The sequence below is a fragment of the Hyperolius riggenbachi genome, chromosome 2 (assembly GCF_040937935.1).
Source record: "Hyperolius riggenbachi isolate aHypRig1 chromosome 2, aHypRig1.pri, whole genome shotgun sequence".
In the NCBI taxonomy this organism is placed as follows: Eukaryota; Metazoa; Chordata; class Amphibia; order Anura; family Hyperoliidae; genus Hyperolius; species Hyperolius riggenbachi.
The window spans coordinates 469,511,463-469,539,443 of record NC_090647.1 but is presented as its reverse complement, the minus strand read 5'-3'; the positions used below and the strand labels follow the sequence as shown (position 1 = coordinate 469,539,443).

At 43.3% G+C, this 27,981-nt stretch overlaps 1 protein-coding gene across 3 annotated transcripts in view; it reads left to right on the top strand.

The window, feature by feature from the left end:
* WSCD1 (WSC domain containing 1) overlaps window positions 1–27,735 on the top strand; it is a 220,917-nt gene extending 193,182 nt beyond the window's left edge. For all 3 annotated transcript variants that reach the window (XM_068270212.1, XM_068270210.1, XM_068270211.1), the window contains 4 exons: window positions 904–1,081; window positions 18,843–19,007; window positions 19,560–19,760; window positions 27,018–27,735. In XM_068270212.1, coding sequence (XP_068126313.1) covers window positions 904–1,081; window positions 18,843–19,007; window positions 19,560–19,760; window positions 27,018–27,370 — 897 coding nt within the window. In that variant the 3' untranslated portion in view covers window positions 27,371–27,735. The remainder of the gene's footprint in view (window positions 1–903; window positions 1,082–18,842; window positions 19,008–19,559; window positions 19,761–27,017) is intronic.
* The last annotated feature ends 246 nt before the right edge of the window (window positions 27,736–27,981 follow it).

The following is a 27,981-nucleotide window of genomic DNA, read 5'->3' as shown; positions in this document are numbered from 1 at the left end:
AAAACGGAACTGAGAAGCCCCCCCCGTGGGTGCAGGGGCTGCAGCCCCTATTGTTATGCCCCTGAAATGTACCCATATTCTACTACTTCATTTATATAGTAAAATAACCTACTTCATAATTCCCCTAGGTGTCTGTGTCCAATGGCAGCGTCCGTGACAGCCAGGTGTGCATGTGTGGAGCAGCAGGTGCATGCATGGGGTTGCAGATGCGCCACTGTTCATCGCCCATTATGTAATGGGCTAAAATCACTTGTCTGTAATTATTACTGATATTTTCCTATGACCTAATATCTCCCGTCTCTCATACATAACCCTTCAGATGTGCCTAGCCTTAACCCCTCCATGGTGGTGCCTAACCTACAATTTCCCTACGGTGGTGCTTAATCTTAACTCAACCTTGCTGGGCACCTAAACTTAACCCTCTGGTGGGCAACTAACCTTAGCCCCCCCCCCCCCCCCCATGGTGGGTGCCTAACTGTAACTCTCCTGGTTGTGGCCTAACATTAACTCCCTCATACTTACCCTATCATACCTGCTATTGCTTTTGGGAGAAAAGCAATATCGAACTCAGGGAAACTTCTTGTGAGGACTTTTGATTGTTTTAAGCTTGCTATAATATTGACAAGGTGATACAAAGGTAAGGATGAGAAAGCTAATGTGGGACATTTAATGCATCAGGGCACTGATTATCTTGCATAAACTTATAATTGATTTTATTTATTCTGATTAATAGGCGCACTTACTGCCATCCAAATTGATTGACCTGTATGAAATGTATTCAAACACGGCAAGAGCGATTTTTCTGGTATTTTTTCTTAACACAAACTGCCATTTTCCCCCCCTAAACTCGTGTTTTCGACCTACTTGCATTTAATCTTTGATGTTCATATTATTTCCGCACAGGAATTTCCCCTGGCGATTATCTGTGGGCTGGATTGCTTCTGTGGATACCCTACAGTTCAGTTTAATTTTTATGATGGCCTTGATGACTCTCTGTGTGCCGGCAATCTAAATGACAGCGCTGGATCAGAGGTCCTGAGGGAGGACAGCTATTGCTCTGTCTACCAAACACCAATACAAGGTAACTTTCTACAGTGATAAATCAACATCGCGTGAGATATTGTTAAGCCAGTTTCAGAAAATACCGATGTGCATAAATAGAGAATGGTTACTTGCCCAAAGTTCAGCAATAGGTATAAACCTAAATATAGTATCTGACAGCTTAGCAAGCTCTAAAAAAATAAAAATCTGTTTTAAAATGTTCTTTTAATGTACTGCAGTTGCAGTATTCCAAATGATGTGAAAACATTAACAGCAGGCTCAGGGTGCAGATATTCTGCTGCTTCTATATCCTGCATGATTATGTTTTTGAGACCACAGAGAGACTGTGTGCGAACATGTAATAAGGGCCTGTGGTAAAAAGGGAGCCGGAGATAGCCACATTTACAGATAATCTACTAGTTAATTCCAATAGTAAAATATTGTCAATCTTTATCAAAATTTTACCATAGTCTAAACCAGGCCTGGGCAAACTTTGCCCTCCAGCTGTTAAGGAACTACAAGTCCCACAATCCATTTGCCTTTATGAGTCATGATTGTGGCTGTCAGACTCCTGCAATGCATTGTGAGACTTTTAGTTCCTTAACAACTGGAGGGCCAAGTTTGCCCAGACCTGGTCTAAACTAACCTTACCCTTATACTTGCCCTACCTCTCAATGCCTAAGACTAACCACTCAACACCCCCCCTCCCCCCCCGTGCAGCCTAACTTTAGAATCCTAATTCTAAGCAAAGGACTACCCTGGCACCTCCTAACCCAAAATCCTCCTGCATTGCAATCAGAGAGAAATGGAGCGCGCCATAGACAGCGACAGACAGACAGCGAGACGGAGCCCAGACGATCGGGACTTGCGCTGCCGGCCACAGCGCGGCATCCTCCCCTGTTGAGATAAGCGGTTGGCTGTCCGCTGACAAGCGAATACACAAATTATGTTTGTGAGTATAACTTTTAATTTCAATAAACCTCCTTTTTACGACTAATGCGCTATGGCGCGCTCCATTTCTCTCTGATTGTTTTGCCAAGTTACCCTACCACGGAGCGTCGCAGTGCATGACATCATTAGAGGAGCATATTTCTGATTGGTCACCCAGGAACAGGAGCGCAAGATATCTTTCTTTGTGTTTGTGAATAACTTCCTGCATTGACCTGCAAGATTCCCCCTGATGCCTTAAACCCCCCTGCCACTGGCACCAAACCCTAAAGACCTCCCCCGCCACCTAACCCTATGCTAATAGCCATTATTAGCTGAGGCTGTCTGCTGTGCAAACTGCAGCTACAAACAGCAGGTGCTTTGCTGTATTTCAAACAGTGGTTTGCAAAAGTGCTCCAAACCAGGCACTTTAAAAGTGAGTGTCAAGATATGAACTAATGTAAGTGGGTTTACAGCCACATAAAAATGGTAAGGTCACACTAGAACATCCTTACTGAGTTCCCTTCTTTACTGTTCTGACCAGTCTCCATACCTGTGCAACATGTACGGTGAGCCTAGGCTGATAGGCTGTCAAATGCCTCCCCCCCCCCCCCCAAACTCTGATGGCCATGTCAGAGGTGGAGCCCTTAAATAGTACATTATCCTGCCACCACCATGTTGGTTCTGTGCACCCTCTAGAGTGGCACATTTACCCAGCTTAATGCAATAAACATAACATCTCTTTAATGTGATATAACTTAAAAAAAAAAAAAAAAAAAAATACTAGAGGGAAGTGAACGTGTAAATAATAATAATAATAATAATAATAATAATAAATAAATAAATATGTAGAGGGAAGCTGGTTTTAAAGTTACAGGTTTCCCTTAAGTTATAAGGAATATATATATGTTTATCTTCTCCTTTCCACTATCCAATTTTACTGCTATGCTCTGCAAGTAAAGCACTGAATTCAGCAGATTAAAACTGTTGCAGGATGTGGATTTTATGGAATCATCAGTACATGAGACTTTATAGTGGAGCTTTACTTGGACAGTGTAAGACATACAAGGTTGTTGATTGTGATGGATGTTACCAACATGGTCCAATATGAACCAGACGAGGATTGCAAACTCTTTCCTCCTAATAGCAGACAATGTTGAATAAATCCAGGCCAGGTTTATAGTATTATTTATTAATCCCCAGCTTGTAAGAACCTTAGTAAAACTCACCTCCTCATCTTTTACAGTATGAAATACTCTACAATAAGAAATGTTCTATTTTGCCTGGTCTTCTAAGCTGGCAATGTAGTTTCTAAAGTTGTGAACAACTCTACCATTTTTAGGGCACCTAATAAATAATATTTGTAACAAAAAAGGTTTTGGCTTACAATTTTATTTTATATTGATGCTTCTAAGCATGATATTTGTAAAGTAAAGCATCAATATAATGAAATACATGCGTAAATCAGTCTTCAAAAAGTATTTTAACAGTCTTAATTAAAAGTATTTGACTAATAACAATTTACAAGGGTAATTTTAGGGAGGCCGGTTCTGATGCTCAATAGAGAATACCGGTTCTGGACTCTATGACTGTCCTCCGGCAGCAAGGCCCATCACCCTCTCACTCCTGCAGCCCTGACAACCCTGGGGCTCACTAAACATGACCTAGACAATGCTCTAGATCGCATCTATAACCAGTTTGTTGGCAAACTTCAGACTGAGCTCCATAAAATGACAGACGATAATCTAGGGAGATTGGTGCCAGAACAGACTCCCTCGAGTCTAAATATAACAAGCTTGTTGTGGCTTATAACAACCTGCAGAAAAATCACGATGCCTTAAAAGTATTGGTGGAGCAGTTAAATTCTCAGATGAAGGATCTTGACAACCACAACAAGCAGAATAATGCCAGGCTGAGACTCCTGCTTGAGGTGCATACTGTTTTGCGGGCGCAAGTGTCTCTGTACTTTTTATACTTTGCTACCAGAGGAGCAAGAGCCAGAGTCTTCCTTTATTTTTGATGCATACACACTGGGCCAAAAGTTCAGATAACCTCCTTCCATGGGACATTATAATGTGCTTTTTATTGAATGAGAACGTTTTGAAGGTTGCTCGCAATGCTTTGGCTCTCAAGCTTGAGGATCCCCCTATTCAACTATTTCCAGATGTTTCTCTGGGAACATTGGAATAATGCAGCAATGAGAGAAGTCAACAGTGTTCCGATTAAAGAGAAACCTCAAGTACCGCTGGGAGTTTCCATTTAAGTTGTTAATCTCTCATAATGGTGCAATGTTTTCTGACTGCTACCACTCTGGCCAAGGATGCTGATCACTCCGGCAGAAGGTGCTTCCCCTAGGCCAGTGATGGCTAACCTTGGCACTCCAGCTGTGACAAAACTACAAATCCCATCATGCCTCTGCCTCCCGAGTTATGCTTAGAGCTGTCAGAGTATGGCAATGCCTCATGGGACTTGTAGTTCCACCACAGCTGAAATGCCAAGGTTAGCAATCACTGCCCTAGCCAGATTTCCTTACAACTATGATGGAGACTTGACTTGGCCATGGTACTACTTACACTATTTTGCACCAATATAGTATGAGTCATTTTCTTGGATATGCAGGCTATCTCAGCTTGTTCTTTTTTCAGCTGACTAGGTCAGGCTAGACATACTGGCTGTTGTTTGCGTGCCCCCCCCCCTCCCCATAATTAGGGATACCTTATAGCCTATAGCTTTCATGTTCTCGTTGTAGCTAATTAGGATTCCTGGGTATACAAGAACCCTAATGGGATGCCCAGTGAGGAAATGGTTTAAATTGTGGTTTGTTTGGCTTTATTCTGTGTGATAATTTCATGGTTAATTTCCTTACACAGCATTGTTCTATAGCTCTTAATAATCTGCTTTTTAGCTGGTTTGATAATGGTTAAGCTTATTACTCATAATGTCCAGGGTCTGAATGAACCTTGTAAACAACAAAAGACATTTTCTCGTTATAAGCATCTCTCATTTTATCATTTTATCATTTTACATTCCCCAGGAAGGCTAGGGGTGTTTCCATTTACCTTTATAATCAGATATTGTTTGATTTGCATGAGCTTTACAAGGATTCTGAGGGTAGGGTCCTGGTATTGAAGGGTACGCTTCAGAGGAAGCTTACAACCTTGATAAATTGTGTTACACCTTTTATACAAATTTTATTAAGTTGTCCTCACTTAGAGACATATCATCCTCCTCATATAGTGCTTGCAGGAGCTTTTATGCTGCGTATGACAGGAGCTCGGTACATCCCTTTGCAAGGTGTTTCCCTAGATGTCTTGTTAGGCTACTTTCCAGCTATAGTATCAACTAATTGATGTCTGGAGAGCCTTTAATGTAGACGCTAAGGGGTACACATTTTACTCACATCCCAGAAACTCATATGCCAGACAAGATTACACTTCTCTCTCTCCTAGCTTGGCCACCATTTGTAGAGCCTCATCCATCACTTACTGCCCTTGGTCTGATCACAATTCTGTGCAGTCATGCAACTGCAAGGATTTGGTCCACCTTCATATAGTAATTGGTGGTTAAATGATAGTCTTCTGGTCTCTCACTCAGATAGGATGAAAATTGTCATTGCAGATGTTTTTCTGCGCTGAATGATAATCAAGATACCAATCCTGCCCTTCTTTGGGCTCCTCATAAACCTGTTCTTAGGGCAGTTTTGATCTCCAGGGCTATTGTAGCCCAAAAAAATCTAGAATTCAGAAAATAGTCTCTTTGACCAAGGATCTGGAAAGGCTTCCCAAACAGCATGGCTATTCTCAAGACTCTGCAGTTAGTCTCATGCTTCAGCATAAGAGTAGAGATGTCGCGAACGGTTCGCCGTGCAGCCACTGCTTACAGATATGTAGCCAGACATGGCCTTCTCTTTTGTGTTCAACAGTTGTCCAAAGAGAACCCCAGATAGCCAGGTAGATTCATATCTCTCTCTCTTCCTAACACTGCTACTGCCTATAGAGCATGCCCTAGTGACTGCAGCTCTGGTGCTTTGAGTCCGCCAGGAGAAAAGTGTGATATAAATGTTATTTGTCTTGTCTACTTTTTCTCTTGTATTGAGCATAAATTGTAATTTTTAGGCCAGCTCCAGTTGGTACAGTGGTTAGGGTGCATGCCCACCACACAGTGAGACCCAGGTTCAAATCCCAGCCAATGTGAGTTGGCTTTTATGCTACAAATCCTTAAAGGGAACCTTAACGGAGAAGGATATGGATTTTTCCTTTTAAAATAATACCAGTTGCCTGAATCGCCTGCTGATCCTGTGTCTCTAATACTTTTAGCCACAGCCCCTGAACAAGCATGCAGATCAGGTGCTCTGACGTAAGTCAGACTGGATTAGCTGCATGCTTGTTTCAGGGTGTGATTCAGCCACTATTGCAGTCACAAAGATCAGCTGGACTGCCAGGCAACTGGTATTGTTTACAGGAAACATCCATATCACTCTCAGTTAAGGTTCCCTGTAAGCAACCTGTTTCTATTGCATTGAGCATAAACGGTAATTTTTAGGCCAGCTTCACTTACTACTGTAGTGGTACAGTGGTTAGGGTGACTTACCCACCACACAGTGAGAGCTGGGTTCGATTCCCAGCCATGGTATGATGTATACTGTTTTTTAAAATAGTATAATTCCCTGGCAGAAGAGACCCTCCTCCCTCTGGTAGGAGGAAGGAGGGAATAGGTAGAAGGGTAGAAGGGTAGAAGGGTGGGAGGAGGGAGACCCACAAGAGGCTAATTAAAATCTCCCTAGAAGAGTGTGTAGCAGCTGTCCCATAACTAATTAGTGTAGGCAGACAACTGAGTCAAATGATGTGAGGACCTTGCTTGGAGGAGGGAGGGAGGGTGGGTCCTGCAGCTGTAATGTGTATTTCACTCAATCAGGTGTGCCTCCAGGTATTAGAGCTCTTGAAACATGTTTTCTATCATTTTTCTAGCCAAGGTTCGCCTCCCCATTGAAGTCTATTGCGGTTCGCGAACTTTTTCGGGAACCGAACCTTTTGCGGAGGTTCGCGAACAGGGTTCGCGAACCGAAAATCGGAGGTTCGCGACATCTCTACATAAGAGCATTCTCAACAAGAAAATAGAGAAAGACATAAGGTTTACTGTAGCTGTGTTTTTACTATATGTGCACAACCCTTCTCCAATGTTTGCTATACGGTGTGTAACAGTTTAGGCCCTCTTGAAACTCTTCTACATAAGGTCATTAAGTGGATCCGAGATGAACTTTTACTCATTGCATAATTGTGTTCCTTACCTATTGTTTATAGGGCATTCCTCAAGCCAAATACATTTTTGTTTTTGTTTTAATACTCTAATTTCCTAAAAACTAAACAAGCCATGCCCACAGGTTTTCAGAGAGCCAAAGCTCTTTCAGACAGTAGCAAGGGCTCATGGGAGTTCAGTCTGGGCAGGAGGAGGGGGAGGTATTACTAGCCAGAGAGTTCAGAGGCAGAGGGGAGGAGGAGGGGGGATTAGGTTTTTTTTGCTCAAGATGTAGATAAGCCTTCCTCTGTGTAATGTTTACAAACAACATGGCTGCTGTCACAGGAATAAATAATCATATTCTATTAAAGCTATTTGCAGCTAGATTTGCTGTGTTAGCTATCTAAACATTAGATAAGATATATAGACAAGTTACTTGTTATAGTTAGTTTTTCATCTCGGATCCACCTATTTGAGGCTTTTTATTCCAATCTGTTAGGCGAGACTTCTGATGCCAATGAAGCATGTGCTCTGGAATGGCTATCCTCTCTCAATCTCCCTAAATTGTCTTCTGATGATTTAAAATCACTTAATCTGCTGTTCACACTATAGGAGATTTCCAAGCAATAGTTCTCTGAAACCATCCTCAGCCCCTGGCCATGATAGTTTCTCTCCAGTTTATTATAAAGCATTGCCCCTGTTTTAGCCCCCCATTTAGTTTCCTATGGGAGGAGTAGGGGTCTGGGGGGCCAATTTCTGGGGTGAGATACAGAGTGCAGCAGTATGGAACATTATACATTACCTGTTCTCAGCAGAGCGACACGTTCTCCTCATGCCTCTCTTTGACCGTGGGTCAATGGAGGAGTTAGGAAAATGTGTAATTCTTCTGAACGTATGACACCTCACTGCTGTACTGTGCTATATCAGTGGAGGGGTGAGTATAGGTTATGGGGGGGGGGGGGGACTGGCTAGAGTTTTGATCTTGCGTGTGTGTAGGGGGGGGGGGCAGGGTTTTGCAAGGGGCACAGCTTTGCTGGGGGCCCACCAAGTTCTAGGTACACCCCTGTTAAATAATGAGACCCAGTACGCATTAAATAAAGAAAGATTCAGAACAAACTTTCTGGTACATTCGAAAAGTAAGTCTTTGGTTTTATTCTCCATATTATTCTGACTTTGTTTTTCCTTTAAAGACAGTTGGCTGTTGGGAATCAGATTTTTCTCTTTTATTCCACACCAATGTTGACCTTTGCTTAATGCAAATATGTATTTTATGGAACTGGCCTTCGCTTGTTCTAAGGTCTTGGACTGTTTAGAGATGGTGACCATAAAGGTTATTACAAACATTAAAGCAATCATAAAAAAATCAACTTTGCTGTAAAATCTAGCAATAAAGATTGGACATGTGAAGGACTGTAATTAAAACATTGATTTATTTTCACTAGGACCTTATGACTAAATTTAGTATCTGCTGTGACCTTGCTTTGTAGATCAGATGTCCCAAGGACCTCATTATGCACATTGTTGAGCTCAGTGGCAGTACCAATATGTTGTAAGGGAATGTATATTTTTATATATGTTTGTGATTTATTTATTTATTTATTTATTAGGATTAGGATTAAAAACTAAAAATCTTTTTATTATTATTTTTTTAACTCAGTATTGGCAAACAATTAATAATTGTGTTGATATCCACAGCCTTATTTGAATTCTTGGTTTTGTAGATTTTCTTGAATATAAAAAAATGTAAAGGTGGTAATGGTTTAATGGTAAAATTGCACAGCCTGCATGTAAATAAACGCGGAAGAGCCGCCGCCAGGAGCCAGCGGCAGGCGGCTCTTTCCGCACGCAGTGTTGCTGCACACAGAGAGGCAGCCGCCTCCTCTCAGCACGAGGCGGCTGTCTCCGTGCAGGGACCCAATGAGAGCGGAGAAACCGCCGCGTTGGACGCGGCGGTTAGTGCGCATACCCCCGCTGCGGAGACACCGCAGAGCGGGGCTGCTGTGGCTGGGACTCGTAGTCCCTCTGGATTAAGAATGACGCGCGCGCGCGCATTGAGGCAGAACATTTATGCCAGCCAGAAATTAGTCAGCTGACCAGGTTGGTCAGCTGACCCTGGCTCCCCTCCTGATTGGTCCAGCACTTAGGGAGGTGCTGGAGAGGCCTCCGTGTATATATACAGCCAGCTGTTCAGTTGTTGGGTGTCTGGCGTTGCGATCACTTACGTGGGAGCACCCAGATCCGTAGTCAGATCCGCAAGTGTGCCGGGACCAGCTGGAGCTGTAATCCTACACTTAGCTAGATTATTGATAGCTAAAGTACTAGTTTGATTGTGTTTATCTGTTATGACCTATTGCCTGCCTGACCTTTCTCCTGAACTCTGACCTTGTACCTCGATATTTCTGATTCTCTGTTGCCAAACCCCGGCTCGTTCCTAGACTCTGTTTCTGCCTCCTGATTTTGTACCTCGATCTATCTGATACCCCGTTGCTGAACCCTGCCTGTACTTTGACTCCGCCTTTTGCCTCCTGATCTTGTACCTTATCTGTCCGTGTGTGTACGACCTGGCTAGTCCGACCTCGAGAACCGACCTTGCTGTTAGAGGCGGTTCTTCACACTGTTAGTGACCCTTCCTCTTGAGGGTTCCTTTCAGAAAATCCTTCCTACTGTCAGCCTGACTCCTCCCGTCTTGGTAGGGTTGCCAGGTCGGCTTATGGAGAAAACCGGACAGGGGGTGGAGTTAGGGGTGGAGTTAGGGGCGGAGTCAGAAGCACACTTTTATGTAGAGTGGGGCTAAGCAATGGGCTTTTTTTAAAAAAAATTTATAGTATTTATATCGCACTGACATCTTCTGCAGCACATTACAGAGTACATAGCCATGTCACTAACTGTCCTCACCAGTAGTACTGGTCCAGTGCACATAAAAGACAGTTTTTCACCAGTAACTGCACATAAGAGACAGCTTTTCACCAGTAAATGCACATTATAAGAGACACCTTTTCGCCAGTAAATGCACATAATAAGAGACAGCTTTTCCCCAGTAAATGCACAAGAGACAGCTTTTCACCAGTAAATGCACATAATAAGACACAGCTTTTCACCAGTAAATGCACATAATAAGAGACAGCTTTTCACCAGTAAATGCACAAAAGAGACAGCTTTTCACCACTAAATGCACATAATGACAAACAGCCAGTGTTCCCAGTATATGTAGCCAGGGATATATGTGCCCAGTATATGTAGCCAGGGGGTATATATGTCCCAGTATATGTAGGCAGGGGTGTAAATGTCCCAGTATACGTAGGCAGGGGTATATATGTCCCAGTATATGTAGCCAGGGGGTATATGTGCCCAGAATAGGTAGCCAGGGGGTATATGTGCCCAGAATAGGTAGCCAGGAGCTATATGTGCCCAGAATAGGTAGCCAGGGGCTATATGTGCCCAGAATAGGTAGCCAGGGGCTATATGTGCCCAGAATAGGTAGCCAGGGGCTATATGTGCCCGGAATAGGTAGCCAGGGGCTATATGTGCCCGGAATAGGTAGCCAGGGGGTATATGTGCCCAGAATAGGTAGCCAGGGGCTATATGTGCCCAGAATAGGTAGCCAGGGGGTATATGTGCCCGGAATAGGTAGCCAGGGGCTATATGTGCCCAGAATAGGTAGCCAGGTGCCCCCCGCCCCCCCCCCCCCCCCGCAGGAGGAGTACAGTGCAGCAGAGAGAGAGCTGGGAGCAGCGGTGGAGAAGGGGGGCAATCTCCCCCCCCCCTTCCCTCACCTTAGGGTGCTCTTTCTCCCCCGCTGTCTCCTCCAATATGATGTGCAGGCTGGTGGGTGGCTGCGGGCGGAACTTACCTCTGTGTCGCAGGCGCCGGAAGTTCGGGTCCCGCAGCCGCTGAGATTCGACTCAAAAAAGATCCGGATCAAAGATCCGAATCATTCATGAGCCGGACAACACTATTCAGACTGATTAGTGTTGTCCGGCTCATGAATGATTCGGATCTTTGATCCGGATCTTTTTTGAGTCGAATCTCAGCGGCTGCGGGACCCAAACTTCCGGCGCTGGAGCGACACAGAGGTAAGTTCCGCCTGCAGCCACTCGCCAGCCTGCACATCATCCTGGAGGAGACAGCGGGGGAGAGAGAGCACCCTAAGGTGAGGGAAGGGGGGGGGAGATTGCCCCGCTTCTCCACCGCTGCTCCCAGCTCTCTCTCTGCTGCGCTGTTCTCCTCCTGCGCTGCGGGGGGGGCTCTAAACCGGACAACTTAATTGTCCGGTTTAGCATGCCTTTTTGCACCGGACACAGCGCACAAAAACCGGACTGTCCGGTGTAAAACCAGACACCTGGCAACCCTACGTCTTGGAGAGCTCAGGTCTGCGGAAGGAATCTGTGCAGTACTCCTTGCTGTACTGAGGCCTAGTCCTCTAAGTGTTACTGTTACACCAAACACTACACTCTACTCAGGTGAACAGAGGTTAGCTAGTATATCGGATTATCGGTGATACTGCAGATCACTTATAATCTGGTATACATCTGTATTCCCCGTGATACTGCAGATCACCGGTAATCAGATCCTCTCTGTGCTTCACCGATCGTTACACTGCATATATATAATGTTTTGATGTGACAATCGTGATTGCTACTCTGCAATTAGTGTGAAAATTGAATTAACACTAGTGAGATTAGTTTTGATACACTATCTTACTCCATGAGTGGAAATTGATGATATGTGCTTCTAGTGTTTAACTACCTAAAGACCGCGTCACGCCAATGGGCGTGACCACGGCGGCAGCCCCAGGACCACCTAACGCAAATTGGCATCAAGTCCTGGAGCTGCAGTTTGGCAGGGAATGCGTGTGTGCATGCGCAATCGTTCCCTGCCGTTTCACGAAGCGGGTCTCCGTGATCAGCCTGCTAGCCGCGATCGTGTCTAGCAGGCCGTTTTCTGCCAAAAGGGGAAGTAATTCCCCTTTATTTACCTTTGTACAGCGCTGCGATCTCCTGCAGCACTGTACGTCTGTCACTCGGCTGTCCCCCGGATTGGTTGGGAGATGGAGCTCTCTCATAGGCTGATGCTTTCTAATAAAAAAATCAAAAACAAAGATCGCATCAGATACCTTCGACAGAGTGTCCTATTAAGGACACTAAAAGGAGGTAAAGTGTGTTTGTGTGCTGAACTGCAGGGCTGTGCAGCACCCTGACCAAGATGCACAGCCGTGTATTGTAAAAAATAGCCTGGTCTTTAGGGGGGTGTAAGCCTATGGGCGTCAAGTGGTTAAACAGGTTGATGAATAGTATGCTTGCACATAATGTATGTTACAGGACTAGTGGTAAGACACACACGCCCAGAGGAACCTTCACACTGGCATATGTAACTACACAAAGGAATGCATTTTTTTTTTGTAAACTAAGGCATAAGGGGGTCAGAGGAGGATGAAGGGTGACAGAGAAGGACACAGGGGACGGATGTGGGGCCCAGAGGAGGACACAGGGGACAGATGAGAGTGAAGAGGATGACACAGGTGGAACAGGGGAAGACACAGAGGATGACACAGGAGGGATGGAGAAGGACATAGGAGGGACAGGAGGATGACACAGAGGAGGACCCGGGGGAAAGGGGATGACACAGGGGACAAAGGAGGACACAGAGGGGGACACAAAATGTACTGTGGGGATACAAGAGGTACAGAATAATTGGGGGGTGGGGGGGGGGTGGAGGTCTATAAGATGCCCGTGCACCATGAGTGCACCAGATTTAGTATATTATTTTCCCTGTTTTAGTACCTCTAAAGCTAGGTGCGCCTTATGGTCAGGAGTGTCTTATGGTCCAAAAAATATGGGTACTTCTCACTTTAAATTAGTTGTAGGGACAGTAGCTGTATTCTTATCCTGAAAATGGCTCTTTACTTTTTACAATACATTACATTGCTCTGTTGTGCTCTGTGCCGTCACTCCGTGGCAATAAAATCCATGGCTAGCCTGCAGGCTAGCAATGCATCAATACAGAGGTGGCCTTAAACAGTCACCTGAGTAATTAAGTCCAGATCCCTGCAGTGTGACAATGCAAGCACATGTGTATGAGGCTTAAGCTAAAGTTTCTCCCATTCTAACTTTCCATTAGTCCCTGATTCTAGTCTTAGCCACTTTCATAAAAAAAAAATTATGATTTTTGTTCCACCAGCTCACGGGTCACTCAGTATTACATGATGTTTACAAGTATCACATGATACCATTTGCCTAATAACTGGCAGAAAACTAATTTGCTAGCTTGACCATCAGCTGTCTGAAACACGTCTCTAAGTCTATGTAGCATGTAGCAGAGAGGGAATAGGTAAGGCACATTACTGCATTTGTATTAATTAGTAAACTGTTATGCGCAAAGGACACAGAGCAATTTTACGTGTACTCCCAACAGGTAGTTAGTGTACCCTTGTTACATAGGTAACACTGCTTGCACTAATTGTACGAATTGCCCTCTGCACACAACAGTTTTACTGACATTGAGTGAATACACCCCTTTGTTCCTAGCATTATAATACACACCTTTATAGGTTATAAGCCTGGGCAGGATCAATGATTAAAGGTTATTTTCACACGCAGGTGGGCACACACAGTACAACAAAATGATCCCATTTTACAGCAGTTCAATAAAAACAATTGGTTGTCTCCCGAAAAATCTAACTTTTTTTTTTTAATTCAAGCAAGAAATGGATTTGCTATTTTTTCAATATAAGTTGATTGGGAGTGATGGATTTTTCTGATCAATTTTCATGAAAATTGAATGGTGTGTGGTAGATTGTCAATTTATTAATATGTACACCCAAGCTATTTTTTAAGCGTTTTCAATCATTTTTTTTCATAATTGGGAAAAATGAAATGTACTGTATGTGTGTACATTGGTCAGATTGTTTAAATGTTACAAACAATCAGATAAAAATGATTGTAATCTTTGAATTGAAAAGAAATGTGTAATGATCGGTGTAACACAGAGAGGGTCTGATTACCGGTGATCTGCAGTATCACCGAGAATGCAGATATATACCCGATTATTGATGATCTGCAGTATCACCGATAATCAGATATATCTCTAACCTCTGGACACCTGAGTGATGAGAGTGTTTTGGTGCAACAGTAATACTTTGAGGACCGCACCTGAAGATCAGGTGCTAGAGCAATAAGGAGTACTGCTCCGCAGCAAGTTCCTTCTGTTAGTCTGAACTCTCCGCAGGGAGGAGTCAGGCCGAGAGTGGGAAGGACAGAACGTGAGTGACACCAATGAGGGAGTGTCATTGACAGATCTGTGAACTATCTCTTAACGGGAGAGATAGTTCTCGAGGTCGGGCAGGCCAGGTCGTTAACACACGGACAGATAAAGTACAGAGACAGGAGACAGATGCAGAATCCTAAGACTAGCCGAGTTTGGCAACAGAGTATCAGAATGACAAAGGTACAAAATCAGAGATCAGAAGAATGGTCAGGAAAGCAGAAGGTCATAACAAATAAACAACAATTCCTAGACTAAGGTGTGAGTTCCTTGGTCATCAACACCTAGGAAACTGGTCTAGATATAAACACAGATAATCACAGAATTCCTAGACTAAGGTGTGAGTTCCTTGATCATCAACACCTTGGAAACTGGACTAATATAACACAGATACTGACAAGGTATGAGTGCTACCACGTAGTGATCGCAACGCCAGACACCAGAGAAATGACCAGCACCCAGTATATATACACAAGCGCTCTCCGGCGCCTCCCCTAAGTGCTGGACCAATGAAACCTGATAGAATTGTCAGCTGATCGGCTGGATCAGCTGACACCCTTCTGACTGTCATAAAGGCTCTGCCTCTCAGCGCGCACACGCGTCCTTCTGAACCTGTGTGGACTATTAGTCCCAGCCACACCAGACATGTGTTGTAATGTATCTGCTGTGTTGGATGCGAAATCCGCCGCACCGCTGTCCGAGCGTGCAGCGTTTTCTCCGTGTTCAGCAGTACAGACAGAGGTAGGCCTATGCGTGCAAACCACCGCGTCGGACGCGGAATCCGCCGCCCTGTTCTCTGGGCATGCGGCGGTTTCTCCGCGCTCCGTCAGGCCAGTGAATGCAGGTCCCTGCGCGCCAACTGCCGCGGAATTAGCCACCTTACTCCGAGTACGTGCGGCGGCTTTTCCGCGTTTTTTCACAAAATGTAAAAAAAAAATGTATTGTGTGTGGCCACCTTTAGGACAAAAGCAAGATTAAAAGTCCTTGTAGCGGCAATGACTGCCAGTTTCCCCGGTATGTCGAGCCTCAAATAAATAAGAAGCTTTCCTGTGTGTGTTCATGTTTCCTAATAAAAAGGAAAAGCCTAATAAACCTAATAAACAAACAAAAAATATATATGAAAAAGTCACTTTATATTCTATTGAAATGTAAGCTTATGACACCAAACACCTGACTATTCCACCAAATTAAGATGATCACTCTCCGACCTCCCTGGAGATGCATGAATCAAAGAAAGTGTTTTTCCACCAACTTACAGGACTTTGCTTTAAATAATATATAATATATCGCCAATGTTAATCATTTTTATTGTAAGGTAAACTGTCTGCTTCTTTCTGCTTTTCCTGTATGTGGAAAACATACATCACCACTTTGATGTGGTGCGTAAAGGTAAAAAACGGAATAATACCCCTCTATCTAAGAGATATGGCTTCAGAGATAATCATCTCCACAGAATAATTGCTTCATTGTGTGAGAGGGGAGTACTGATGCTAAAAGTGTTTGATATTTTGAATATGCTTTGCTTGTTCGTAGCTAAGCAAACTAATATAAGGAGTGGGCCTAAAATGTGTTACTATGTGGCTAGTCAGTATTTCTAGAACGTGGTGGCATTCTGCACCTCATGTCAGGTTTATAGATACCAGTTTGCTTTTATGTGTTTTATAAAAGCAAATTAGGTGATCACCTGATCACCAGATAAATATTGTTATTTCTGCAATAATAGTGCACTTTTTTTAGAGATCTGAGGGCTTCCATCACTGACAAAATCACCTTTGCAAAGATTCACCTGTGTGCAGGATGGCACTTTAGGGTCCTTTTGCATTGGTACAATTTTGAAATCGCATCACACTGCAACTGAAAATCACATTGCGTGTTACAGCACGGAGTGACCACAGAAAAAAAATGAACACACGAGTTAAGGTGCACTTCTGGGATTGCTGTGGAAGTTGTAGAGTAAAAAAATCACCCCACTCCCCAAACATTTTTTATCTCCTTCCCTCCTTGCAAGCTAGTATTGACCAGGAAGGCTTAGCTTGTGAACCCAGGCTTTGTTACCTAAACAATGGCCATCAATATGGCTCTTCCCATGGGATCATACATAGCATTTTGTGGGCATTCCCAGCTTCATCAGGTCAATAGTATCCTCTGGCTAAAGTGAATAACTTAGCTAGGCAGGCTGCCCCAACTCCTCTTCCCACAGCACCATCCCAGGTGAGGCCAAGACAAATCTGGTCACTGTAGAATAGGTTGCATTTTCATGTCTTAATTTTGTAACTATTTATCAGTGACTTCAACAAAGCTTATGAACAAGGTTGAATGTTTGATTATTTTAAACATACGGTATATACAGCTATATGCTGATGTAATGTAAATGGAATAGAATTAACTCAGCATTTTTGGTGTAGCCTGTATTAAGCTCTTTTGTATGCATCTAGAGCACAGACCTGACTTTTGTTCCAACATCAAAGATATTGATTTGTTAAATAATAATTTGGTGACACGTTTCACCTCTGTGTTTTCTACAGATGAAACAGCCAATGCTTTGACACAAGTCAGAGACACCCAGTAAATCTCTTTTAATAATTCATGCATCCTTAGGCAAAGCTGCTTGTTCTTGATATTAGCTTATGCACTGAGCTGTGTTGGAGCTGGATTCCCAGTCCAGCTGAGAGGAACAAAGTGCTCACTAATAAACCATCTGAATGGGTCATAGGTCCCCTGTTATTATCCTATGCTGCAGCATCATAAAATGAGCTTCTTGTTTTCCAATGAGATGTAAATGACACTAATGAAGGAGTCCTTCCTTTGCACATAATTTCCAGTGTAGGCTGTAAATGTACCAAGAAATAATCAGGGAGGACGTCACTCACTGGTAAGCGGAAAAAAACAGCTACTTGCTGTGACTTCTATGCTGCATCAAGACAGTGATTAGCTGGTTTAAAGCAAACCTGTTTTCACTTACAGCTGCCTGTGGGGGATTCTTTAGGGCTCGTTTCCACTATAGCGAATCCGCATGCAGGCACTGCATGCGGATTCGCATAGGCAATACAAGTGGATGGGATTGTTTCCACTTGTGCGTCATGCGGGTGCGTTTTGGTGTGTGGGGAAAATCTGCAAGGCAGAGCCGTCAGATTTCGCGTGCGGCAGGAATGCGGGCGAATCGCCCGCAATGCTTTTAATAGGGAAATCGCATGCGGCTTTGTCATGCGGTTTGCCCCGCGATTTCGCGTACGATTTCGCATGTAAGGCTATGGAACTTTACACAGGCAGTGACATGGTTAAATTCGCCTGCTTCCTAGCCATGCGAAATCGCATGCGAAATCGCGGGGAAACCAGCATGCGGAAACGCATCCGCATGCGATTTCGTCCGCGGTGGAATCCAGGCGATTCCGCACTGCAACAGTGGAAACGAGCCCTGAATGTTTCTTAAATTCCAAAGCAATGACTGAGCAGAAGTTTTTCAGTCCAAATGCCAAAATAGCTCGCAAACAATTAGACAGGCTGTCCGGGATATATTTTTATAGCTCCTCCCCAAGGAGTGCTTTTGTAAAGAATAAAGGTAATGCTGAGAATCTGCCATGATGAGACGGACTAGTCCAAAATCTTTCAGATATGTTAATTTTCTACAACCTACTGTAAGTGGAAAGCAAGATAGGAAAACAATTAATCTATAGTGCATTTGATTTTGCATTTATCTTGCATTTTGCATTTATCTTGAAAAAACCTGAGCTGCCCAGAGACAACCCACTAAAGCAAGAAAGAAAAAAGAAAAAAAAAAAAAAAAAACATGGGTCGAGCATACAAGCTCCTTGCAGATGATGTCCTGGCCTAGATCTGAGCTTTGACAGTTGACATTCAAATCCCTACACAATTTAGGCCCTGGATACATGAAGGACTTGTTGAAACTGCTCCACACCTCTCACAACCTCAGATCAGCAGGACCCATAAACTTGCACCTCAAAAACTTTGGAGTCAGAGCCTTCTGCCATGCTGCTACTACCCTTTGGAATTCCCTACCATGCCCAGTAAAGGCAGCCCTAATCCTGGAGTTTTTCATATCCAGACTGAAAAGCCAACTGTTTAGCCTGGCATTTGCAGACTTATAGAATTCTTTCTCTGAGCTGTAAACGTACCAATCAACCAATTATTAGTTTGAGCCATGCTTATCTGTGTTGAGCCCTATGGGAGAAAAGCACTTTACAAATGTTATTTATGCTGTTGTTGGAACCCAGTACTGCAAGTAAAGACTGATAACCTCTGTCACCACCTAGTCATTGTGATTATACTTACAAAATTACTAATTGTATAAAGTCACATCCCTGCCCTTATTGAAAGATATGTTTCTCTTAAGTGATCGGAACTTAACTTTTCTCTCTCAGATACAAGATGCACAACTCGAAAGTTCCTACCTACCAAGTCCAAAGTGTTTATTGCCTTATCAAGCTTCCCTGGAGCTGGAAACACCTGGGTGCGGCACTTAATTGAGCATGCTACTGGATTCTATACTGGAAGTTACTACTTTGATGGGACATTGTTCAACAAAGGTAAATTCTGCCTGACTTGCAAGATAGACAATAGCCAACAGAATGTAGGTTCTATCAAAGAATGCTGCATTTAGAAGTTAAAGTGGATCCGAGGTGAACTTTTACTCATTGCATAATTGTGTTCCTTTCCTATTGTTTATAGGGCATTCCTCAAGCCAAATACTTTTTTGTTTTCGTTTTAATACTCTAATTCCCTATAAACTAAATAAGCCACGCCCACAGGTTCTCAGAGAGCCAAGGCACTTTCAGACAGTAGCAAGGGCTCATGGGAGCTCAGTCTGGGCAGGAGGAGGGGAGGTATTACTAGCCAGATATTTCAGAGGCAGAGGGGAGGAGGGAGAAGGAGGGGGATTAGGTCTTTTTGCTCAAGATGCAGATAAGCCTGCCTCTGTGTAATGTTTACAAACAACATGGCTGCTGTCATTGTAACACAGGGTTAAATAATCATATTCTGTTAAATCTAACCTCTAGATAAGATATTTATACAAGTTATTTGTTAGTTAGTTTTTCATCTCAGATCCGCTTTAATACAGATGCCTTTTTTTAACTCAGGTTTTAAAGGAGAAAAAGATCACTGGAGGAGTGGCCGAACAATATGTGTCAAGACTCATGAAAGTGGTAAAAGAGAGATTGAAATGTATGATTCCTCCATTTTGCTGATTCGCAACCCATACAAAGCCTTGATGGCAGAATTCAACAGGAAGTGTGCAGGGCACCTGGGATATGCCACAGAGAGACACTGGAAAAGCAAAGGTAGGAATCTATTTATTTTGTATTTATATAATGATGCCATCTTCCACATCCCTTTGGAAAGTATATAGTCACGTCACTATCTGTCCCTGTAGAGGGACTCACAATCTTATCCTTACCATAGTCACATGTCCATTATAGTCTAAAGGCACTTTGGAGGAACGCCAATTTACCTATGTTTTTAGGATGTTGGAGGAAGCTAGATTGCCCAGAAGAAACCCGCTCAAACACAAGGGCACATACAAATAGAATGCACATAATGTCCGTGCCCAGATACAGCTCGGGGCCCATCTAGTGTGCTATCCACTATGTCACTGTGCTTCTACAATGTCTGTACAGCAATGCAAAATACTTTGAATCACATCTTGGCCTTGGTATAAATGTGCAAAACACCCTGATTCATATTTTAAGTGCCTTTGTTGCCTATTAAGACATGGTTTTATGTTTGTTTTTAACCCTTTATCCAAGCCTCCTCATTCCTTTAAAGCGAACCTTAAGTCACCTAAAAAAAATGAGATGAACTCACCTGGGGCTTCCCTCAGCCCCCAGCAGACGATCGGTGCCCTCGCAGCTCCGCTCCGATGTCCCAGGACCCGCCGGCGACGACTTCCGGTTTCGCCGTCACCGGCCGACAGGCATGGGAACGTGAGTGATTGTTCGCGTTCCCAGCCTGTATATCGCCCCCTATGCTGCTATTGCGGCCTCCTGGCCGCAATAGCAGCATAGGGGGCGATATACAGGCTAGAACGCGAACAATCACTCGCGTTCCCATGCCTGTCGGCCGGTGACGGCGAAACCGGAAGTCGTCGCCGGCGGGTCCTGGGACATCGGAGCGGAGCTGCGAGGGCACCGATCGTCTGCTGGGGGCTGAGGGAAGCCCCAGGTGAGTTCATCTCATTTTTTTTAGGTGACTTAAGGTTCGCTTTAAGGTTATTATTACAAACTTGAACTGACATTTAATATAGTTGGAGCTTACCATTTCCAAAACATTTTTCTTTTGTTTTTCATCTTAGCTTTGCCAGTGCTGCAACAGTTAAAGTGAACCTTAGGTCAAAAAATAAACAGATGAGGTGAACAATTGCATTTCTCCTACTACTACTCCATTTTTACATACCCCATGGTTTTATTTTATATATTTAAACATTTTCAAAGTAGACTGAATTTTTAATTGCTCTCTGCTCAATGGCAATCAATTAAGTGTCCCAGTGTTAAACTACATGAACTATTGACTTTTTTCTATCTCTTCCCTGCCCTCAGAAGTTGTATTCTGCCAGGAAAACTTTTAGGGCTATAATTTGCTTATCAGTGAAGTTTACTGTATTGCTGACAAGGTACTGACAATACAGAAGCTGTCACTTGCATGCCTAAAAATTAACTCTTTCAGGCAGCAAAATAAAAAAAAGATAAGCAGCCTTAATTTTGAAATGTTTTGCACTACATAAATATGTTTATCTCATCATGTCACACGTCACCTCGGGTTCACTTTCAGAATTTTGGTGGCAATGAAGGTGGGGGTTATATATATATATATATATATATATATATATATATATATATATATATATATATATATATATATATATATATATATATATATATATATATATGTGTGTAAATATATCACTAGGGTGCCACATCCATATCTATTTTTACCTACATGAGAATATGGGGGATCAGACAGGAATAGCAGAAGAGGAAACGTAACCTATTCAAAAAGTGATAATGACCAAATTAAATGTATCTGTAACGATTGTGGAATTCTCTCTGTGATCAGCGCACAAGACGTGCGCTGACACTGCGGAAATCCTCCACAAGCGTGTAATTTGCGGGAACCCAGCAAAAGGTGCAATGCACCTGTAGAGGGAAATTCCTGTCGACAGGGGGAGCTGTGGAGTGCAGAGGAACAGCTCCTCTGCCCTGCCACACACGCCAGACAGGAATTGTACGAAGGGAAGAAATGCAGGGCAAAGTAGCCCTGAAAGACAGAGATCAAAGTGACAGAGGGTATGTGTGTTCACCAAACTAGTCGCCACCCTGCGACGATGAACACACAACCAGGAAGACAAAGTGAGAAGGCAATCGGCGGAGATGGCGATTGCTAACAGCGACACAAGACCAAATAAGCACAGATGAAGAATGTATGTTTGTCCACCAATCTAGCCGCCACCTGCGACGGTGGACACACAACAGAAGAAACCAAGTGAGAATGCAATCGCAAGAGAAGCGATTGCGGAAGAGAATGAGCACAGGGACAGATTGTATGTGTGTGCACCAAACTAGTCGCCAACCCGCGATGGTGCATACACAACAGCAGATATGAAGTAGGAACGCAATCGCGAGAGAGGCGATTGCCAGAGGTGACACAAGGCTACAGCAAGGCAGAACACGAGAGTAGCAAAGGCACAGCAAATCATACAATGGGAAGATAAGGAAAATAACAAACGCTAGCTAAACACGAACACCGCACTCATTTGCAACAGTGCACGCGTTTATGCGCGGTCTCCGCGTGATAAGCACAACAGAGACAAGCACGCCTAACTAACCACCGACAGACAAACATGAAACAGAGGACGCGAGCGCTTGCTTAACGGTTACCTCACCGAGCCTCCAGCAAGCGTTCGTAGCCGACAAGACAGACACACAAACACAGGAGCAAGCGAGAGATAGGATCCACAGCACCAGCGAAAGAGGCTAGTGCGATCCAGGGAGACAGGACAGAAGGATCCACAGCACTAGCGCAAGAGGCTAGTGCGATCCAAGTAAGACAGATCAGAAGGGGCTACCAGTAACAACCGCTGTTCCGGTTAGCACCCAGACACACAGAACAATTTCCTGTCGACCACCGCTGGGACAGGACAATCGCAAGAGACAAACAACACAGATAGGCAATCCTAACTGCACTAGGGAAACCTGCCTAGTGCAGTCCCAGGAATTACTCTAGGCTAATCTTCAAATAAAGAGCAAGGCTGACACTCCAGGCGAGTGTTTCACAGGAACTAAACCTTATGTCCAGCAAAGGACTCTGGGAAACATAGCTCTTTATATTGCCAGTCATCAAAGGAAGCAGGTAGGGGATTTGCATAACGAGTGTATCCAAATTCCTCAGCAGCAAGCTGCAATACTGACAAAAGGTCTCTCTTCCAGAGACCTGCAGAATGCAGACCTGAACAGTGGTCAAAAGGCTGCCTGCCTGCTCAGGCAGCCCAGCGGATCCTCACAGTATCCAATATTTTATCCTGCTACTCGGGCCCTTCTTAAATATTATAAAATATATAGAAGATTTTGTAGCTGTTAAAGTACTGTATGGATGTTATTTGTTCATAATGAAAATGATATATTATAACAGTCCACAATAATAAAATAGATACGAATACTAATTAAAATGCAACTCATCGAGGATTTTCAATGTTTGTTTGATTTTTCGGTTTAACAGTATATTTTTTTTATACATTTTATATTGTATGAATGAGCACTTTATAGCTTTTTTATCTATATCTGTTGGTTTTTAGCTGCTTGAGGACCACAGGCTTACACCCCCCCTAGTGACGAAGCCATTTTTTACAATTCTGCACTATGCAGCTTTAACAATTTGCTGCAGGACCATACAACTTAGCACACAAATAAATCTGCCCTCCTTTTATTGCCACCAAGAGACCTTTTTGTTGATGGCATCTGATTGAGAGCCAATCAGTGTGATCGACTCTCATAGGCATCAGCCTATAAGAGTGATCACCTTGTGAGCCAATCGAGGGGACAGCTCAGTGACAAAGCTGTCCCCCGTACAGCACTGCAGTAGATCACAGCGCTGTACATCTAAATAACCGTGTTTTTTTTCTACAACCTGCCACCCGCAGGCTGATCACGGAGACTTGGCAAAAAACGATCACACATGCACGCGAGCATTCCCTGCTATTCTCTGAGAAATCGCATACAGTACTTTTAGGGCTAGTACAGTACACCAGTGTCCTGTTGACAAACCTGGTCACATCGCTGTCCCCATGGAGATATCCTTGTGCGACTGCAAGGCCAGATAGCATATCTTCCAGTAGGAATCTTTTTGCCAGTTCAGCTCAGTAGGTCCCAGATGATACAGCCAAGGAGAGGGAATAAGTGGGGCGCTGTCCAAGCACAGAGGGCAGATGCGGCTGTCGGCAGGTGTCCAATACCATCAGTCGCCAGAGCACACTGGCCTTGACATGTTTTGCCGGATTTCTGGCGTTTTCAAAAGGGGCGTGGCAATCAAATCAATATTATTATTGCATGCGTTCACTATTAAAGTGGAACTAAACTCAAAATTTTCTCTTTGCTCTAAAGGATTAGCACAACATGAGAAATGTAACGATCGGTGTCAGCAAGAACAGATTTTCTGATTATTGGTGATCTGCAGTATCACCAATAGTACAGATGTTATACCTGATTATGTGGTGATCTGCAGAATCACCAATAATGCAAGTATAGCAAGACACAGGACACCCAGGTTTAAGATAAGTGTTTGGGGCAACAGTAAATATAGATAGAGATACCCACTATCCCAGAGGAGCTGGTAGAGGGAGGTATCTCTATAGAACACTGGAATCAGTACTCCAGCAGGCTGGAGACACAGATGAATTAGTGATTGGTTCACCCGAGGAGCGGGTGATGCACAGTAAGACAACATATACTGATCACTCGTCGAGCAGGTGATTCAGATTGTACTGCAGCAGGTGATCACCTGAGGAGCAGGAGATCAAGACTGTACTGCAGCTTCTGATCACCTGAGGAGCAGGTGATGAGGACAGTACTGTAGTAACTAGTCACCTGAGGAGCAGGTGATTAAGACTGTACTGCAGCTATCAACCTGAGGAGCAGGTAATTAAGACTGTACTGCAGCTATCAACCTGAGGAGCAGGTGATTCAGACTGTACTGCAGCTATCAACCTGAGGAGCAGGTGATTAAGACTGTACTGCAGATATCAACCTGAGGAGCAGGTGATTACTAAACTGAGAATCCCTCACCAGAACTAAGCTCACTGGTGAGGGTAGAAGAGTCAGACAAGCAGGATCGGCAGGATCGGCAGGATCGGCAACACACGGACAGATACGGTACCAGGACAGAAGACTGAATCAGAGTGAGGTATAAGCTGAGTCGGTAACAAGATCATATAGGCATAGGCACAGAATCAGAAGACAGAAGAGTAGTCAAGGCTAGCAGAGGGTCATAACAAATAATACAATTCAATTAGTACTTTAAGCTATCAACAGAATCTGCCTAAGTGTGGATCCCCAGCTCCTGCTGATTCTAGCACACTTTCGGATCTGACTAAGGTCTGAGTGCTAACACGTAGCATTTGCAACAGCAGACAAAGAGCAACTGACAGGCAGGTCCTATACATACTCACACATACTCCACAGCGCCTCCCCAATCACTCAGCCAATCCGGAGCACTACTGGAGTCAGCTGACCGGCTGATCAGCTGACTCCCCTTCTACTTGCATAAAGGTCCTGTCGACTGGCGCACGCGCGCATAGCCCTCAGTCTATGTGCAATTGAGGGACCAGGCAAAACTCCAACATGTAACTGTGCGGCGGAGCCATGCCACTCACCACCGCGGCGGCCTCTCTGCTATCTATTACAAGAAACTTTATAAAAAATATTTATTACAATTGATGGAAACCCTAAGAAAACAGAAACTTTAATCTGGATTCACTTTGTAGGGGGCAGTAAAAGGGCTAAGCCTCAGTGTTTATGTATGAGGAGACAGTGGCAGAGATCCTGCACTTGCAGTCTCTGTTTACAGCTAAATTAAGAAATAACACAGCAACACTGAATATTATGCAGCTACACAGTATGTGCAATGAAGACTTTTCGTTAGGTGTTGTGCCAGAGTTTGGGTCCACTTTAATGTGTGAATGCGGTATAACCGTATTCTGCTATTCTGATTACCACAGTTTAGTGAATATACTCGTGGTGTGCTGAATGGCTAAACATTCTTGTAGGATTCCGGTACACATGTTAGATTTCTGCCCGCAACCTCAGTAAGCATCTCAGCAGTGTTTATTTGCATCCGCCTTTAGAATTTGTTTAAACTAGTAACTAACTAGTTTTTAGTAAGACAAGTAAGGCAATGTGCTTTTTAGCTCACAAAACTTTGCCAGATAAACCAGTAACATCCCCAAACTGCTATGTTTATTTATAAAATATGTTATGTTCTAAATCATTGCAAAAATTACTGAACACAATAAAACAGAAATAACACAGCAACACTGAATATTATGCAGCTATACAGTATGTGCAATGAAGACTTTTCGTTAGGTGCTGTGCAAGAGTTTGGGTCCACTTTAATGTGTGAATGCGGTATTAACGTATTCTGCTATTCTGATTACCACAGTTTAGTGAATATACTCCAGGTGTGCTGAATAGCTAAACATTCTTGTAGGATTCCTGTACAGGTAGTCCCCGACCTACAAACGAACGGCCCACCGATACGAATGGTGTGGATTCAGTGTTTCCATGGGAACAAGTCAAAAAAAATGTTTCAAATTGGATTTGTATTTTTTGAGAAAATTGATTAAAAAAATTAAAAGAAAAAATGGATTTTAAACTTGTATAAGCAGGCACAGAGGGCAGATGTGACACAGAGGGACACTGGAGGCACAGGGGGCACAGAGGAGGTACAGGGGATAGAGATAGCACATTGTGAACCTACAGTCTCTATCTCGTTTGTTAACTGGGGACTACCTGTACACTTGTTATATTTCTGCCCGGAACCTCAGTAAGCATCTCAGCAGTGTTTATTTGCATGAGCCTTTAGAATTTGTTTAAACTAATAACTAACTTGTTTTTAATAAGACAAGTAAGGCAATGTGCTTTTTAGCTCACAAAACTTTGCCAGTTAAATAGTAACATCCCCAAACTGCTATGTTTATTTATAAAATAATGTATGTTATAAATCATTGCAAAAATGACTAAACACAATAAAAATCAATATTAAAACAAATGCATATTATTTAAACAATACATTCTCTTTTAAGATGGTACAGATAGGAGCGCTTGGAATAAAAGAGAGTAGGAAAAGCTTGCAAAAGTAGATAACAATTTTCTATTTACATATTCAACACCACAAATAAATCATTTTAAGTGCTCTACCGCAAAGGATTATGTCTGACAGCTGAATGCAGATTTCTTAAACTATCTTTTTGGCCTGGAAGTCTTCCATACAGTATGGAAATCTTTAAGTGTCTAAAAATACTTAATGTCTCTCTCTTCTGTCTTCTCTTGCAGAATGGCCAGAATTCGTTAACAGCTATGCTTCCTGGTGGGCGTCACACGCATTGGACTGGCTCCAGTTTGGGAAGAAATTGCTTGTAGTCCACTATGAAGATTTGAAGAAGGACCTTATTGGAAAGTTAAAGGAAATGGTGGCATTTCTCAAGCTACCGATAAATGAGGACCGTCTCCTTTGTGTGGAGAACAACAAGGATGGGAATTTCAAACGTTTGGGCTCCAGCCAGACAGTCTTGGATCCCTTCACACGAGAGATGAAGGATTTGATTGATGGATATATCAGGACGGTAGATAAAGCGCTTAGGTCCAGGAACTTTACAGGCTTACCAGAAGACTATATGCCAAGATGATATCTGGAGAGCAAGCTGTTCCAAGACTTTATACTGTACTGACAGCTGAAACATCTCTCCAGTGTTCTATGTGCTTCAGAGAAGCTCATTGTTTAAAATAGAAACAGAGTAAAGATTTGTAGAGAGACAGCTATACACCAAGGCTGAAGCTATTAGTATATATTTTCTATCTGTGTTCCTCCATTCTTTTAATGGCCGGGAGTTGAACAGTTGCACACTGTGTCTTCTGAAACTGGTTACTTTGTTGATTTGTACTGCCTTCTAGCAATACTTTCCAGAAGTAGTTTTAAATGTGGCAGCGCCTAAATCTCAACCTGTCAGAATTCCTTTTCTGTTAAAAAATGAATAAAGGTGGGAGCTGTAAAGGGCATATTTTCATTAAATGTCTTGAGTTCACACGCGCTCTCATACATAAACACACAAACACAGACACACATATGAACATGTACACACACGGTACTTGAGGTCACATGTGAGAGGCTAAATAAAGCTTTACAAGCTCAACATCAGCTGACATATAATTTAAGGTAGGTATTATAGCACATTCAATGCAGCAGAAAAAAAAAAGAAAAATATAACCCACAAGGAATGAGAAAACTTGAACTATTCAA